The 18462-nt window shown below is 38.4% G+C and overlaps 1 protein-coding gene across 1 annotated transcript in view; it reads left to right on the top strand.

Annotated features, from left to right (window-relative positions):
- Window positions 1-15017, top strand: part of PTPRC (protein tyrosine phosphatase receptor type C) — a 105764-nt gene extending 90747 nt beyond the window's left edge. The window contains exons 20-30 of the mRNA XM_069459224.1: window positions 288-413; window positions 2575-2732; window positions 3022-3157; window positions 5253-5402; window positions 6624-6714; window positions 7982-8115; window positions 9196-9330; window positions 10922-11044; window positions 11265-11443; window positions 13011-13146; window positions 14334-15017. Of these exons, the coding sequence (XP_069315325.1) occupies window positions 288-413; window positions 2575-2732; window positions 3022-3157; window positions 5253-5402; window positions 6624-6714; window positions 7982-8115; window positions 9196-9330; window positions 10922-11044; window positions 11265-11443; window positions 13011-13146; window positions 14334-14609 (1644 nt within the window). The 3' untranslated portion in view covers window positions 14610-15017. The remainder of the gene's footprint in view (window positions 1-287; window positions 414-2574; window positions 2733-3021; window positions 3158-5252; window positions 5403-6623; window positions 6715-7981; window positions 8116-9195; window positions 9331-10921; window positions 11045-11264; window positions 11444-13010; window positions 13147-14333) is intronic.
- The last annotated feature ends 3445 nt before the right edge of the window (window positions 15018-18462 follow it).

The raw sequence follows: 18462 nt of genomic DNA, 5'->3' as shown, positions 1-18462 counted from the left end.
CTGAAATTAACCACAGCAATCACATCCTTTTTGCTGACTGCTGAGCATGTCCCCTTTTAACATGCCACTGAGCCTGGCAAGATCACTTTCTGCTAGGCAGTATCAAGGAATTCTTCAGGATACATTAATGGGAAAGAGAACACATTTTAAACATCACAACTTAAGATGTAAATGTACTTAATGGAAAATATACTAATGTTTTAAGAAAATATTTTGGTTTTTTAAGAAAGTTTAATAAAAATTGTTTAAATGAAAAAGTGAAATCATTAATGGTTTTTAAAATACAGAACAAGTGTGCAGAATACTGGCCATCCATGGAAGAGGGCACTCGGGCTTTCGGAGACATTGTTGTGAAGATCAACGAGCACAAAAGATGTCCCGATTACATCATCCAAAAACTGAACATTACAAATGTGAGTTTGCTTTATTGTGCAATTTTGTTCTGATACGGTTTTTATAAAAATACAGTTATGTAGTATTAAATATGAGACATTAAAATCTATCTGGTAAAATTATTTTTAATGACCTTTAGGAGGAAAAGCTGAGTTAGTACAGCAACACAAGCCAACAGGGTCAAGTTTAAGTTACCGGTCAAGAAATGTTTGCCCAAGTGAAATCAAAAGTATCCACTATGCTATGAGCCTTGAAGTATTTAAAAAAAAGGAAAGTTACATTAGATGTGTTGAATAAATGATTAAGTTATTCAATGAATAAACAGTCCTTATTCTCAATGGATGCTCATTCTTATGGAAAGAATGTTTATGCAAATGACATAATCAGAGAACACTTTATACCTACATAGCAGAGATAGAACATTTAGTTCAGAAAATAAAGAGATCAGTGTGGCCTTAAATAACAGTTGAAATGGAGGCCATTTCACATGTTATATGATTACATGTATGTGAAAAGTCCAGAATCGGCAAGCCTGTAAAGACAGAAAGTAGATTCATGGTTGCCTAGGGCTGAGGGTCGAGTAGGAATAGGGAGTGGCCACTAATGGGTACAGGTTTTCCTTTAGTGGTGACAAAAATGTTGTATAATTAGATAGTGAAGATGGTTGTACCACTCTGTGAATATAATTAAGACACTGAATTGTACATGTTAAATGTGTGAACTTTATGGTATGTAAAATACTGGATAGAGCTGTCTAAAAAATGCAAGTTTTTATATGGGGCATTGAAATTTTCTCTGAATTTTATTTGCTGGAGGGCTTTTAGTAATGTAAATTTTATTTCTATATTGTCCAGTTCCATTTCCTACAGGAAAAACAGACTTATCGTATATTTCTCCCAAGGCCTTCTTAGGCCCCTCTGGCATTACTGACCGCTGTGCCTCCGGAAGGCTCTGCAGTGACTGACACTACCAGTGACATTACCGATGACACCACCAATGACACTACCAGTGACACTACCACTGACACTACCACTGACACTACCAATGACACTACCAATGACACTGCCACTGACACTACCAATGACACTACCAATGACACTGCCACTGACACTACCAATGACACTACCAATGACACTACCACTGACACTACCAATGACACTACCAATGACACTACCACTGACACTACCAATGACACTACCAATGACACTGCCAGTGACACTACCAATGACACTACCAATGACACTGCCAGTGACACTACCAATGACACTACCAGTGACACTACCAATGGCTCGTGGCTGAATACGTGACCGACTAAGCCACAGAGGCCCTCAATGCAGAGACATGGGGGTGCAGAGGCTGGTGCCCATCTGGTTGCATTGATTAGTCTGGGGTCACACTGTTCTTAATCAATTCCGTTATTTCCTATCAGAAAATTTTAATCAAAACATATTTCTTTCTTTTCTTTTTTTTTTTTTTTTTAAGTTTTTGGTTTGTTTGTTTCTTCTGCTGTCTAAGTGTAGGTGGCCCTTCCTACCTGGTCAGAGCATTACGGTTTAGGCATCTCCTGGTGTTTACCCTGAAACTAGGACAAACAGGAGCTGTCATGTGGGGCTGACTTTCCTCAATTCACTCTCTAAATTCCGAGCTGGCGATTCTGTTCTGTGAAGGCCTAAGGACTGCGGTGCTAACCGAATAATTAATCGAATTTTCTTCACGTGAAAGATAGTCCTGCCTGCTGGCCTACCAAGCAGAAGTATATCAAACAGCTGTGAGAGTGAGCTTTGCTTTCTGTCTTTTCACGCCTCCATTCAAACCCCCACCTGCCTCTACCAGCCCCGCTTTTTGTTGTTGTATTCTTATCGTTGTTGTTTGTTTGTCTTGGCAGCGGCGCCTAGGAGCTTCGGCTATGCTTACCTTGCTTGCTTACCGCACTGGTGAGTCGCCGCTAGAGGGTGGTGCCTGCGAGCCCTGCATGACACGGCAACGACAGTTACTATGTAAACAGGGAAATGCGATTGTGGCTGCAAAACCTTGCAGATGCCTGAGGAATTCAGACTCCGTGGAGCGGTTCATGTTTGCATGGGGAGATTTTACATCGGTCCTCCCTTCCAGTTGTTTATGTCACATATTTGCTTCAAAAAAAAAAAAAAATCATCTCAAATAAAATATTATCTCAACTAGAAAAAAGAAAAAGCAAGTGGACGAGAGGTGACTCACATTCAGTTCACCAGCTGGCCAGACCATGGCGTCCCCGAGGACCCTCACCTGCTGCTGAAGCTGAGGAGGAGGGTGAACGCGTTCAGCAACTTCTTCAGCGGCCCCGTGGTCGTGCACTGCAGGTCAGCAAAGACCCCGTGGTCGTGCCCTGCAGGTGGGCAAAGGCCCCCGTGGTCGAAAGGCCCCCGTGGTCGCGCCCCGCAGGTCCGCAAAGGCCCCGGGGTCGTGCCCTGAGCTGTTTGCACCCTCTGCCTGCGCTGGGCTGTCAGGGACGTTCTCTTCCCTGGCAGTTGCCATTTGGTGACCAATCTACAGCAGAAACTTACGTTCTTATCTCTGCCTCCCCCTGGACGGCTTTCCCATTCATTTCCCCGCCACGGTCACGCTCACTGTGTGTGTTTGTCTCGCCAGCGCTGGTGTGGGGCGCACGGGCACCTACATTGGCATCGACGCCATGCTGGAGGGCCTGGAGGCCGAGAACAAAGTGGACGTCTATGGCTACGTGGTCAAGCTGAGGCAGCAGAGGTGCCTGATGGTTCAAGTGGAGGTTCGTTCTGACTTCAGTGATCGCTCTCACCTGTGTTTGCACTCACGTCTTTTTGGGGTGGTAGCAGTGATCTCAGCAGAGATCCAGAAATGCCTTTCCACTTCAGACAGGGCATGGAAATAGTTTTCTTTTAAATTTCTTGAAAACTGAGACATGTGTTAATCACCACAGTTAGAAGTATTTTGCATTAGTGCCTAAGATTACTGTGAAAGAAGGATGACCATAAAATATAATTTAAGAAAGTAGTGAAATACTGTTTACAGACACCAGATTGGGGAAAAAAATAAAAACACTGAAAACAGATTTGGCAGCATCTCAGAAAATTAAAACTCAAGAGACAGAATAGTATAGTGGTCAAGAGCCTGGTTTTTGGAGCTGGACTCCCAAGTTTCAAATTCTGCCTCTGCTATTATGCACCGTTGGACAGTTTTTAAAAAATTTTTCTGTGCCTCAGTTCAGTCATCTGTAACATGGAGGTCATGGTAGTACTTTTCTCACAGATTTATAACAAAAAGAGAAATACAGGTAAAGCATTTAAACAAGTCCCTTAAACATGGCATGCATGCGGTAGTTATAAGTGATGGTCATTATTGAAAATGCCTGTACTTGACCCAGAAACGTCACATGTATGTATCTGCCTATGAGAAGCACTTCACATGTGCATAACTAGAAACATGTACAAGGTTGTTCATTGCATTCAGCATCATTAGAATAGCAAACCATTGTTAAATATGTATAAATAGGAGAATGGAAACACCCTCAATATATATATCAATAGGGGAGTTGGCATACAGAGTATGAACATGTGGAATCTCTGTACAACAAATGCTAAGTTGTAGTTGAAAAAAATAATCTAGGTTGTATCTGTCTCTTTGGGTAGAAATCCAGATGAAAACAATGAGTGAATAGAGTCACCAAATGAAATATACAGGATATGATTTGTGGGATATTTTTAAAAAAACACAAATTGTATAATGTTTATATATTTATAGATACATACATATCCATAAACAGTGCAGAAGTATAAAAACAGTTTGTAAACCAGAAAAAAAGAAACTATGTCCTATAGGGGAAAAAACAGAGTGGAAGGCTACAGCCAAAGTCAGGGGGAACTACAGGTGGGAGGTGATTTTAGTCTAAGCGCTGCCAAACCACAAGAGGTGGTAGTTAAAGAAACATATCAGAAATATACTATTTCCTTAAAAATACCGCATTCAAATATGGTAAATTGTTAGGAGTTGCTAACTCTGGGTTTGGCATATTGGATTATTTTTTAAAAATAAATTTTTTTTATTTTAAAGTGTTCTAGAAAAGTTTTAAAAAATGTATTCTATGGAATAGCAACTTGCTTTTTTTCTCTCAAATATACTGTGAAATTTATTACGGGTTTTTTTGTTTTGTGGGGTTTTATTTATTTATTTATTTATTTTGAGACAAGGGCCTTGTTCTATCACCCTGGGTAGAGCACAGTGGGGTCAGCCTAGCTCACTGTGACGTCAAACTCCTGGGCTCAAGTGATCCTCCTGCCTCAACCTCCTAAGTAGCTGGGACTGCAGGTATGCTCAATGATGCCCAACACCCAGCTAATTTTTTCTATTTTTAGTAGAGACAGGGTCTCGCTCTTGCTCAGGCTGGTCTCAAACTCCTGAGCTCAAGCAATTCTCTGGCTGTGGCCTCCCAGAGTGCTGGGATTACAGGCGTGAGCCACTGCGCCTGGCCCTACAGTTTTATATTTTAGTAGTTGGATTTAGCAACTCAACAATAATCACTGAAGGAAGCAACAGGCAATGTTTTTTTTTTTTTTTTTTTAATTTTCATTAGTAAGGAAAAAGGCGATGCAATACACAGTACATGAATAATCTATTTGTCAAGCTATTTTTTTTCTGAAAAAGTGGTCTGAAATGGAATTTGCTCATATTCCAGAAAACTCTGAGAGCCAACTTCCAGAATATTTAAATGTTATATACATATCAGTTTATTGTGCCATATATCATCCCAATATGAGCAAAATTATGGGAGTGTGTATTTCATTTAAATGTGACTTATAGTATTCTAAGTTTTCAATTCATTCCCTGTATTTTATTTTAAATTATAGGCACAGTACATCTTGATCCATCAAGCCTTAGTGGAATACAATCAGTTTGGAGAAACAGAAGTGAGCTTGTCTGAATTACATCCATACCTACAAAATATGAAGAAAAGAGATCCACCCAGTGAACCGTCTCCGGTAGAGGCTGAATTCCAGGTAATAATAGTGATACAATAGTAGTGATTATGGTAATTTTTATTAGTGCCGTCTGTTTTCCAGCTGTTTGCTTTGCACTTGATGAAGTTCTTGCATTTGGTCCACACCATGCCCAGCGGAGCAGAGATGAGGAAACCAGGACACAGGAGAGTTTAAGAGAAATGCCTGAATTCACACAACTATTGCATAGGAAATTTGTTTAAGCCCAGAAATCTGGTTCTACCACTAACAATCTGAACCATTCCTCATTAAGCTGATATAAAATACAGCATCAAAACAATAGCATATATTGGTCTGCCAAAGGCAATGTAGCGTATCACCTTTAAAACCTGTGTCTGGTTTTTGGTTTGTAAAGGAAATAATTAGAGGAGTCTATGACTGCTTAGGAAGTTGAACTGGCCGGGGCTGGTAGGTAGAAAGTAAAGGGGAAGTACCTGCGTCCTAACCTAGTTATTAGGCAGTTATTCTGACAGCAAGCCTAGGACCTGGTCAAGTATGATTTCAGAGAGTTGGCATAGCTGTCCTCAAATTGCTCAGTTGTCAAAGTTAAGCATTCTTATGAAAGAATATTTATTCACCAAAAGAGAGTATTCTTTCACTGAACAAATATGATTGAATTTCTGCTTTGTGCCAAGCACACTTCTAGGCACAAGAATCAAAATGATTTGCACATGGACGTGGGGAGAAGGCATGAGTTGGTGTGAACCAGGTCACAGATAATGGCTCTAACCCTGATGGAAACAGTGAAGTTATCTCACCTAAGCAGGCAGGAAGATGGAAAATGAGGGTGGAGATGCAAGTTGGTTGCTAGATGTGGTGATGGGAATGCTGTGTCTGCAGAGTTTATTTCTGATGATTTAAAATAATTTATCATCGCTTTTGCAAGATGGACAATACTCAGCATGAGTTTCGTGCTTTCAGCTTGTGCACGAACTAACTACACTACTTGGCTATCAAGCAGCTCTTAAGAAGGAAGCACGTTCTGTTACATAATTATATCCTTTTAGTTCAAACTTACCATATTAAAAGTGCTAAATATGTGAGCAAGTGAAAGGAAAAATTCAGAGGTAAATTTAAAAACTGTGAGTTCTAGGCAGTGTATGCAAATTTCCGAAAAATTAATGAAATGTTTTTCTTTAGGGAACATCTTATGGCACAATAATAAACTAAGCCAATACTTACATTTTAAAGGAGTTTTCTGTTCTATTTTTTTTTTCTCAGAGACTTCCTTCATATAGGAGCTGGAGGACGCAGCACATTGGAAATCAAGAAGAAAATAAAAACAAAAACAGGAATTCTAATGTCATTCCATGTATGTATTTTATTTTATTTTATTCTTGTATCAGATGAAGTTAACCTCTCTTTTGGATTTGTTTACTGGAAGGCACACGTACACACACATATGTATACACACAAATGATCTTGAAGCAAGTTTTAAACATTTGGTTGATGATAGAGAAGAAGTTAATAGATTATTTTAATTTCCCTTATAGAAAATATTTAGAACCCTTTTTAGAACCACTTACCATGGGCTTTGGAGGACAGACCACATTCAGTGTTTTCTTTCTACCAATTATTTCAGAAATGTGTTGTCAGAAAGATGAAACCTCTGAAGCTGGGAGAAAAAAGTCACGTCTCTTTTACCAGTTCTCTCTTATTTTCAGTTTATTTCTGTTATTTACTCCAGAGCAGTTGCCAAATAGCAAGAAATTACATTCATTTGTTCACTTCTTGTTTTCTTTTCATGCCTTATAGCTGGGAGGTTGAAAGTAGGTGGAGACTATTCTATGAACTATCAATCATCAAATTTAACAGGTCAAGATATGCACTTTCCAAGACTTAAATTCTACTATTGAAGCATACTGATATGATTACATATGGTACAACTCTAATTTTATTCAGCTGCATACACTAAAATTATTGTGGATAAAATATAGCCCAAGCTAATAAACTAGACAACCAAATAAATCAGATCAGTGCATGGTTGACCTAGCTAATTTCTGTAGAAGTCCTTATGAATACAGTGTAAAATATGGAATTGATGGTGATGTAGTTAATCACATCACTTGGCCAGGATATTATAAATTAATGAAATTGAGAAACAGTGAAACATTATGAACCAAATAATTTTGGACTAAATAATTAATTAATAATTAATCTGAGATACCAATTTAACTAAGATTGTTAATTTAATGTTAATAAGATATAATTAAGAAACAAATCTAAGCTATGTATTTTTTTCAATTAGATCAAGCAGAATTATGATATTCCACAGAAAACTACAGTATAATGTATCAAAGATTAAGTAAATATATGGAACAATATGTCTATTTGTTGCTTAACATAGAGTTATGTCCTGTGCTTTTTGCTGAAACCCTTTTGGGACCTTCTTTTTCTTAGACTTTTTAAAAATAATTTCTTAAGGAGTACTGAATTTTATGTAGGATCTCATTTCATTCAGATCCATACATTTACATAATACAATCTGTCCCCTCTGAAATACTTTTTAATTTCCACTTGACAATGAAGCAGAAATTTGATGTTTTAAAGGAAGGCTTACCGCTAATTTCTCTACATAGATGACTTTAACAGAGTGCCGCTCAAGCATGAGCTGGAAATGAGCAAGGAGAGCGAGCACGATTCCGATGAATCCTCAGACGATGACAGTGACGCCGAGGAAACCAGCAAGTACATCAACGCTTCCTTTATCATGGTGGGTGCTTGAATCTCCACCACTCACGGTCTGACCCTTTCAAAACTGTATCTATGTTATTGGGGCCTTTTCTTAGTGATTTTATAAAAAATGTTGACTTTGTTCTTAACTACGTAGTGATTGACATGAAAGTTTCCATTTTTAATGCTACATTGTAACTTATTGAAAGATTTAAAGATATTAAAACCTAATGAGCTGATACAATAGAAGACAATGCTACTGGTTATATTTTATGACTAATATGACTATAATCATACTAAGTTTTAAAATAACAAAATTTGAACAAATGTATTTGAAAATGTTTATACACAGATACCCAAGTTGTAAGCAAAACCAAATTTGTATATTTGTACAGTTAGAAACTTTTCATTCAGTTTAACTGAATTCTTAAGTGCATCTGTGCCACATATCTTTTTTTTTCATAAAGCAAGAATTCAAATAAGGCAACTTTAGTCATTCAGTAAATACTTATTGCATACACACTAAGTTGGATTTATTTCTTTCCCAAATTTTCCTAAAACACACATTTGTAGAATATTAGTTTAATTATAAGGTATCATATCAATGTGTAGACACCAATTGATATAAAGGCAGGCTGAGGATTATTTAAAATGTTTACATAATTCCTTTTTAAGAAAAAAATTCTATAGACTAGGGGCTACCAGTTGAATTCCATGACATGTGTGTATTGTAGAGTGGTAACGCCTGTGCTTGTGCTCTACCTGTCACCCAGGTAGTGTGCATTGTACCCGACAGGAAATTCCTGTTCATAATCACTGGACTCAGACTAACCTTTATAGAGAAAAAAGTATTTTTTTGGAAGAGAACACTTGGTCATTTTGCAAGATAGTATGATCTAATCTTTATTTCACATTAGCTAAGAATGATCACTATCTGAATAAGCATTTTACATATAGACGTTACATTGTTTCTCAGACCTAAGAATCTTAATACTTTTATGTAACAACATTGATATCAAACTAAGTGACTGTATTTCCACGTGGTTATTTAAGAATCCACAGTGCTGTCTTCTGTTAGCAGCAGTAACAAAGTGTCACCCTTTTTTTTTTTTTTTTTCAGAGTTACTGGAAGCCTGAGGTGATGATTGCGGCCCAGGGGCCGCTGGAGGAAACCGTCGGGGAGTTTTGGCAGATGATCTTCCAGAGAAAAGTCAAAGTGGTTGTTATGCTCACAGAGCTGATGCAGGGAGACCAGGTTTGTGCTTCTGAGAATCTTTTTTGAAAAGTCTTTATGTCATAAAATGTCACTCTCTGTTGTTGGATCGCTTGCTTCATCGCTGTGCCACGTCTTTCCGACCCCTCGTTACACACGGTGCCATTCATTCGTCCCTCTCCGGTCTCGCATGCCACTCATAGATCGTCTGGGCCACAGCGCGCCGGTGTCACGGCAAACAAACAACAGCTACACTGTCACTCTGCCTTCTTCGAGAGTAAAAACAAACTCGGGTGATAGTTAAGACCCTCAGCAATCAGCCCCTCATGTACCTTTTCGTCTTCCTCCCATTTTTATGTTTTCCATACTCTCCGTTCTGGACAAGCAGGTTTACGGACTGAGTCTAAGTATACCATTTACATTCTTGTCACTGAATCATAATTTTGATGATATTCTGTATAACTGAATGTGCCCTCTTTCCATTTTGACCCTATTCTTTTAACAAGACAAAAACTCCTGAAAAATTTATGTGTATCCTTCCTTCTTTATTCCAATGTAATATTTATTACCATAAAATTCTATAGTTGGAGGAGAACCTAAGATATAATTTGATCTTTCACTTAATGACTGTAACACTTTTTTGATTCTTTCCTTAATACCTTGAGTTATTATTAAAATTTCCCTGGTGGGTAGATCTTACTTGCTTTTAGCACCTGCTGTATTATCTGACATATGTTAAAGCTTATTCAGTGAATAACCTCATGAGCATGCAATAGATTTATGATTTACCATACCTCTCTCTCTCTCTCTCTCTCTCTCTCTTTCTCTCTCCTCAATCCACTTCCTCTGTACATAGAAAGTTGTTTTTATTTTTATGTGTTTTTCTCTTCTTTAATAAAGGAATATATGTTCAGAATTTGGAACATATATATGAACTCCAGTCATCTTTTCACTCACATAAATCGTGAAAGCCAGGACATAGAACGGAAGTGCAGGCAGGAATGCCCATCGTTGCCAGCACTTGTGGGATTGCAGTTGGTGGACAACAGTTTGCAGAGAGAAGAAACTCTTGCGTGATTCCCGTACTCTTCAAACTGGCCCCTTACTTAGATATTCAGTTAACACACATAGAGCTGCTCATGGTTGGTCAACGGTAGGCGGAGTCCAAACTCCAAAGAAGCAGCCTCCTTCCTCAGGGCGCAGTGGGGGACAGTGGGACCCGAGTTATTATTGGAGGGGCTGTCACGACATCAGGTCATGTCAGCCGTAGATTTTGAGGAGGTGATAAGGGTATGGAAAGGAGGAATAAATCTCAGAGACCTGCACCAGGGAAGACAGAGCTGGCCCTGTGTGTCCCAGCCACTCCGCCACCTCAGTTTCCCTTTGTTTGCACAGGGAAATTCCACATATTTGTTAAATGAGTCTTCAATATACCTAAAACAGATTTTGGATTTTATGGGCATATCTCAATTTTAGAATACAATAATTTCCATTTACTAGAAAAGAAGGAAATATGTGTGTGTGTGTGTGAGAGAGAGAGAGAGAGAGAAAGGGAGAGAGAGATTGTCTGAATACTATAAACAGCAAACAACATTTGCACAGAAGTTGTTGAACCATCTTCTTTCTTATCTAGGAGATCTGTGCTCAGTACTGGGGAGAAGAAAAGCAAACATATGGAGATATAGAAGTGGACCTTAAAGACACAAACAAATCTTCAGCGTATACCGTCCGTGTCTTTGAACTGAGACATTCCAAGGTATAAAAACAACTTCAGGAGTGTATATTGATGATGTAATTGATCTGATAGCAAAGCTAATAAAATTTATCTATGTAAGCAAAGCCACCATCCATATAATGTTTGACGGTAAAATTTTTCAAGTATTTAAAGGAAAGTAATTGTGAAGAAAATGTGACTCTCGGATTATAAACAGGCTGAACTTCACTAGAGCTGATGCTCCCTTCCGTTCTGCTTTTAGAGAAAAGACTCTCGCACTGTGCACCAGTACCAGTATACCAACTGGAACGCGGAACAGCTTCCTGCGGAACCCAGAGAATTAATCTCTATGATCCAGACCCTCAAACAAAAACTTCCCAAGAAGAATTCCCCTGAAGGGCACAAGTATCACAAGAGCGCGCCTCTCCTCGTTCACTGCAGGTGCGTGGGGCTTGCTAGGATGTGCTCTAAAAGTCATCACAAGGCTCGACTTCTTGGATCACATTTTCTCCTAACTTATATTTATTCTGTCATATAAAACACACAGCCACAGTGTAACCTTATGTGGGGTCAGTCACTCTGTCAGTTCTGTTTCCACAGCACGACCGTCACAGAAACATAATAGAAATTATTCTAGTGCGATAATTTTAGCCCGTGTTCCTTAACACCTGGTGTCATGTCATGTTCGACTCCCTCGTACCTGACAGAGAACAAGGAGGGTCCTTTGTGCTGAATGGATTAGAGAACGGGAGGTTGTGTGAGTGGACGGGTAGACGGGTGTCACCTTAAATACCAACTTGCACGTGTTGATCCACTCTGGTGGGTGCCACGGGGGTAGGAGGACTGAGTGTTTTGCCTTCAGTAAACGTATCTTAGGTTAAATATTAGGCGAAATCTCAATGCTTCGCAAACTTCAGTTTGAAACCCGTCATTTGATCCTCTAAACGGATACAGAAGGCAAAGATGTAATAATATAAGTAATTCTTGATTTTATTAGTTTCTGTTATGCAGACCCTTAATTTGCATGTCCGCAGACACACCCTAAATAAGTGATATTGGAAGAAGGATGCACAATGTAAAAAGTTTACATGAAAAAGTATATTGAAGTAAATGAGAAATGAAAAACAGTAAAATAAAATGAGAAATTTAAATTTAAATCTAATGAAATGGTTTTAGAATTTTTGAAAATTCCTCATTATTAGTATTAAAATTGCATATACTAGAATCAAGCCCTTAGAGCTATATATACTACTTTGCAGCATTGATTTGAAATTTCAAAGGTGAAGTTTATGTGGAAAGAAAGCTGAAGAAGAGAAGTTTAAGCTTTAAGACTGTATGTGTTCCTTAGGATAGGGCTGAATGCCTACAATGCGTCCCTTGTTACCCACAGTAACACCTCCTGCTGATAACGTGTTGTTTAACTTGAGTGTTTGTTACGATGTTTCATGGCTCTCATAGTTCAGTAAATTATTTGTTTGGCCTCTTGTCAATGAATAATTCCACCAGGTATCACTTTTCTAGTAAGGTAGAAATAGAAACATTTGTAAAACATGGTAAAAGGCAGGAAAGTGAAGGAGAAGACACATGTGGTCTAGGAATTTACAAAATATAAGGTCTAATATTTCTGGGTCCATCAGTTTTTCTACACCTTTCTCTTCCCTAAATCTTGGTTTCCTCACCTATCAAATTGGCGTTATGATACTGGTTCTAACAACTTCAGCTATAAATAAAAATGCATCAAAATCTATAAAATACTAAATAGAAGCATATTTGTAAAGCCTATGACAGACACTTTTTAAACTACAGGATTATTGTAGCCTAAAACTGAAAAAGTTTGCCTAAAAAATGCATTTAGCATAAACAATTTGGCTCCTAAGAAAGACTGGAATAAAATAATTGTAATAAACAGGAAGTAAAAATATATTCCCTTTCTGTTTTTATTGTAATATCACCCTTTTTAGTAAAAAACAGAATGATTTTCTTTTTGTATCTTTTTTTCCTTTTACAGAGACGGGTCCCAGCAAACAGGAATAGTCTGTGCTTTGCTGAATCTCCTGGAAAGCGCAGAGACAGAGGAGGTGGTGGATGTCTTTCAAGTGGTGAAATCTCTACGCAAAGCCCGGCCGGGGATGGTCTCCACCTTTGTACGTCCACGTCCCTGTCCCCGCGGCCTCTGACCTGCCCTGGCCTGTCATTTGACTGTGTTCTTCCTTCTCCTCTCCTCTCCTTTGATCTTTTCCCCTTTCCCTTCCTTTCCTTCTCTTCTATTCTCTTTTCTATTTCCTCTCTTCTATCTTCACATGATAATTCACACTGAATTCTTACCAATATAAATGAGAGACCTCACCTAGAGTTTGCCAGCGGTCTGTGGCGACAGTTCATGAAGCGTCATTTCCTTAAATGCTCGTGAATTTCTTCATTTCTCTTCCTTTAATGCTGTATCAATCAGTTGTGTGACAAGCCAGCCCCAAATCTAGTGGCCCAGACAAACGCATGAACTACAGTTCAGCAGTCTGGCGACCTGTGAACTGCTCTGCCGTCTCGCCGGGCTCAGCGGGGACCAGGCCGGCTCACGGGTCTGCCACTCGCTGACCGGCTGCCGGGGACGTGGCCACGGGGCCGCGGGGCCTCCTCCCTTCCAGGGGACGAGCCTTGGCTTGTTCCCGTGGGAGTGGCGGTTTCAAGAGAGAGAACAGGCTGCGCGAGCCGTGCCCGGGCCGGGCTTGGGGAACACCGCGCCTTCCGCGGCCCGTTATCAGCCCAGCGGGGGCCAAGGCCTGTCCTGATTCGAGAGGCGGAGAAATAGACTCCACTTCATGCTGCAGGGACCTGCAAGGTCACCTTGCAAAGAAATGCGGGTGCAGAGGATAATAAGTGTTATATTTTTGTAATCAGTCTATCCTGTGACATAGAAATTATAAGAAGAACATAAATGAGGACATTGAATTTAACCTGCGGGGATCCGGGTGGGCTTCTTAAAGCTGGTGGTTCCTGCCCTGATTATCCAATGACGTGCAGGCGTCAGCCCGGGGACACTCACAGAGAGTGGCATCGTGGGCAAGGGCGTGGGACGGCCTGTCAGGGGAATGACAGCAGTTCGGGGTGTTCGGAAGTTTGAAAGGCAAGTTAGAAATGTACCTACTGTCAGTCCTTGGGAACCGGAAAGAAACGAAGCCACCCAGAGTGGGGTTTCTGAGAGCATGTCAGAGCGCTTTGCTGTCATCCAGGACCTCTGCAAATAAATTATTAATTCTTGTTAATTTTTATCTGGGAAAAATAATTCCATCAGGTTTATGTATTCCTATAATTTCTCCCTTCTTTCCTTTGCTAGGAGCAATACCAATTCCTATACGATGTCATCGCCAGCACCTACCCTGCCCAGAATGGACAAGTAAAGAAAAACCACCACCAAGAAGATAAAATTGAATTTGATAATGAGGTGGACAAAGTAAAGCAGGATGCCAACTGTGTGAGTCCACTCGGTGCCCCGGAGAAGGTCCACGAAGGAGACAAGGAGGCTGAAGGCTCTGAACCCACCAGCGGCACTGAGGGCCCGGAACATTCCGCCAATGGTCCTGCCAGTCCAGCCTTAGCTCAAAGCACATAGGAAGAGACATAAACGGGACGTCTCACCTTACATTTTCTGTTCTTTCTATTTTCTAGAAGTAGAAGGGGGAAATACATATACAGTGGATTAATGAAGTTTGTAGGAAGTTTCTGTTTTATTACTGTGGAAAAATATTTAAATAGTTCTGCTGAAATATTTTGTACAGTCTTATGCTAATTTTAAAATTTTATCTATCATTCAGCAAAAACAACTTTGTAGTAATTCAGCAAAAACAACTTTGTAGTCTTTACGTGTGTGTGTGTGTGTGTGTAAGAGAGAGAGAGCGAGAGAGACTACTTTCAAGTGAATTTAAATCCTCTTGATAAACTTTGCCTTTTTGTTTTTCTAAAGAAAAAAACACATTTTATATTGGAAGTGCTAATTTAGCTATAAGCCTCTATTTTTTAAAACAAATTGTGTTTGAGCTCTTTGTAAGAATAGCAACATGTACATTTCTAGAATGGCCTCAAGATGGCCTCCTTGTTCTATTCATATATATCTTGTAGTTCACTATTTTGCTTCTAGAGAGAGCATGTAAGAGTGGGGTGCATTTGTGCATGCCTCCTACAAGAAAGTTAACTAAATTAACATTTGGAAATCTTACACTCCAGATATCAGCATTTAGTCCAATTATCTTTTTAAACATATTTAATCTAATTTAAAAATTTCATGTGAAACTTCTTGTAGTCTTCATATGCAGTTTACAATTTTGCAATATGGATTATTCTCTGTATTTTGCAATATGGATTATTCTTTGAAATTCATGGCTTGATATTTTTGACCAAAAATTATGTTTGTTACAACTGAACTTAAATAAATATATTTAAAACAAACAAAGGCAATATATATTAAAATCCACTATATAGAAACAGAAGCATACAGATGTGTTTGTATTAAATATTTACACAGGAAACCAATATAGCTATTTTTATGGACTTCAACATTGATATGAGAAATATGCACACTTTCCTTGTTAAAGTCCATCATTAACTTTCATTACAGAGCACTGACTTCGAATTTCTTGATTGCTTAGACGGCTTTTCCTGGAAATTGATATCAATAATCACAATGAAATTCAATTATCTTTTCTTGTTTATATTATATTGTGTGACATGTTCATATATGAAATATATATGCATCTATTAAAATATAGGTTTAATGCAATTAACACACTTTTACAAGTCCCAGTTATTTTAAAAGGCCCATAGTCTAATATTGTTTAGGACCTAGAAAAAAACTCGGCCGGGTGCAGTGGATCATGTCTGTAATCCTAGCACTCTGGGAGGCCAAGGTGGGTGGATCGTTTCAGCTCAGGAGTTCGAGACTAGCTTGAGCAAGAACAAGACCTCTTCTCTACTAAAAAAAATAGAAAGAAAGTAGCTGGACAACTAAAAAAAAATATATAGAAAAATCAGCCAGGGATGGTGGTGCATGCCTGTAGTCCCAGCTACTCAGGAGGCTGAGGCAGGAGGACCGCTTGAGCCCAGGAGTCTGAGGTTGCTGTGAGCTAGGCTGACGCCACGGCACTCACTCTAGCCCAGGCAACAGAGTGAGACTCTGTCTCAAAAAAAAAAAAAAAAAGAAAAAGAGAAAAGAAAATAGAAAAAAACTTAAGAATAGTGGTATTTTCCAAGAAGTAATAAAAACAACTCCTTTTGGTGAATTCTGTATCAGCTTATTACATTGGGCACACGTTACGTTTGGTTCGGTTTGATTTTCTGTCCTCACTCTCCTGACTGATTTTAAATGTCTTAACTACACAGCATCAACTGCCGTCCATCCCACTCACATTTATTTGGTGTCCTTGCTCCTAATTCTTTTATCGTTATAACACATAAAATCAGCAATTCATCTTTACACTATTGTATAGGTCCTTGCCATTATTTAGCAGATAAAAAGAAGTAAATTTTACAACGAAGCAACAGTTTCTAATTTATGTTAAGATGACGTAATCTAGCTTCACTTGATGAGAAAACAGGAGTTGAGAATCAGCAATCAGGGGCACCAGAAAGAAATAAAGCTCGCTTCACTTCTCTCCGTAGTCATTCAAACTTTTGTGCCTCAGTTTCCTCTACTGAAACTCGATCAGTTGCCATTTACTAGACACTGTAGTTAATCTTTGCAGTTCCAATGTTCAGTAGACCAGTAGGATGTGTCTATTTCATCTGTGAATTGCTTCAAAATACAAGCAACAGAAGTTCTAAATAATCTACACGTGAAGCTTGTCTTCAGCTATTTCAGCTGAGCTGCAAGTAGTATCTTTCAAAGATGGACGCCGTCTGTTTTAAACGCGTTTTCCACTTTGAGAGTGTTCTTTCAAAGACGCAAAATAAAATAGAGCCATGGTAATTTCTATTAATTTAAAAAGCAAGCTGGAAACATTTTTTTTCTTCTGCAAATGGGGAGTTGTTGTAAGGAGAGAGCTAAAGCAGCGGCTCGGAAGGCCGGTTACTTTGTGAGGACATGTATCAACCAAAAGGTAAGCTCCATCTCACTGGAAGATGGAATTTTATGTCTATGATTTTAACTTAAAAAAATACTACATGAATTACAGACCCATGTCTATGGTTAGGGGGTGTGTTCATGGGGAACTCTCACAAGATATAAAAGATTTGTTTGCTGAAGTTTGGCATCACCATTATTAATTCCAAGACCAAGTCAGAGAAATTAAGCAAAATATTCCATCTTAAAAAAGTCTGGTCCGTTTTAGGGATAAGATTCTGAATTGCATTTTATGTTTACTGGGCAAAAAGAGACTGACATTTCTTTTAAGGTTTGTTTGTTTTATTCCTGGTTTCAGAATTCATTGTGAATGAAATTTACATTTAGCAATCTTGAACTTCAGCTCCTAAAACGTTAATTTTGCTCATAGTGGTAAATAAATATTTGCAGAAAAGAGTTACACATTTTAATGTTTCCTTGCAATGGTAAAACTGTGTGATTAGCTGAATACCTTCACAATGATAATTTTAAGTGTGCTAAGCTTCTACTCAAATTCTGATACTTTTACAGTGAAATTTTCACATCAATTTTTGCTTTTCTTCTCTAAAACATTGATTATGGAGTTTGTTATTTCTTACAACTAATGACGGCTGATCTTAATTTTAAATTTATTCCAGAGGTTTGTTATGAAATATCCTCATAGCACCATATTAGATCTAAATAACTGAGTGGTAACTGACCCTAGCTAATCGCTACATGTTTCTTGATATCAAGGCCTTCAAAAGTGCAACATCAAAGGAAATGAATATCTGTTAAAAAGAGTAGCAAAGGCTGTGCTTTCATTCTCTTACTCTAATTTTACATCTAGAATGATACGAAGGTTCTTCAAAGAGACAGATTCAAAATTGGGCTTTTTTATTTTCTGTTTTAAGTGAAAAGATTTACTCTGCTAAGGAACCTTTTTTTAATATTCATTCTTTTATAAATTCATTCTTTCATAAATCTCTTTACATTTTTCTTTATGTTTTATTCTTTCCCTGACTCACAAGAGAAGTTTAAGATTCCTTAACTCAATGTTAAGATTTCTTACTTAGCTTTATTTAATGAGAAAACAGGAGTTGAGAATCACCAATCAGGGGCACCAGAAAGAAATGAAGCTCACTTCATTTTAATTAATATTTTTGGGGCAATTAAGAGTTTGCAATCATTTATAGCAAGTGAATTTTGTTTTTGCTAAGATCCCCTATAGACAAACTCTTCTTTCCACAAGCTACCCACGGTTAGATCTTCATGACAATATGAAATTTAGTTGTCAGATAAAACACAAGGCACCCAGTTAAATATGAGTTTAGAATAAACAAGGAATAAGTTTTTAGCACAAGCATATTCCCTGAAATATTTGAGACATACT

This window comes from Eulemur rufifrons, chromosome 27 (assembly GCF_041146395.1).
Source record: "Eulemur rufifrons isolate Redbay chromosome 27, OSU_ERuf_1, whole genome shotgun sequence".
NCBI lineage: Eukaryota > Metazoa > Chordata > Mammalia > Primates > Lemuridae > Eulemur > Eulemur rufifrons.
The sequence above is the reverse complement of the archived record's forward strand: the minus strand, read 5'-3'. Positions and strand labels throughout refer to the sequence as shown.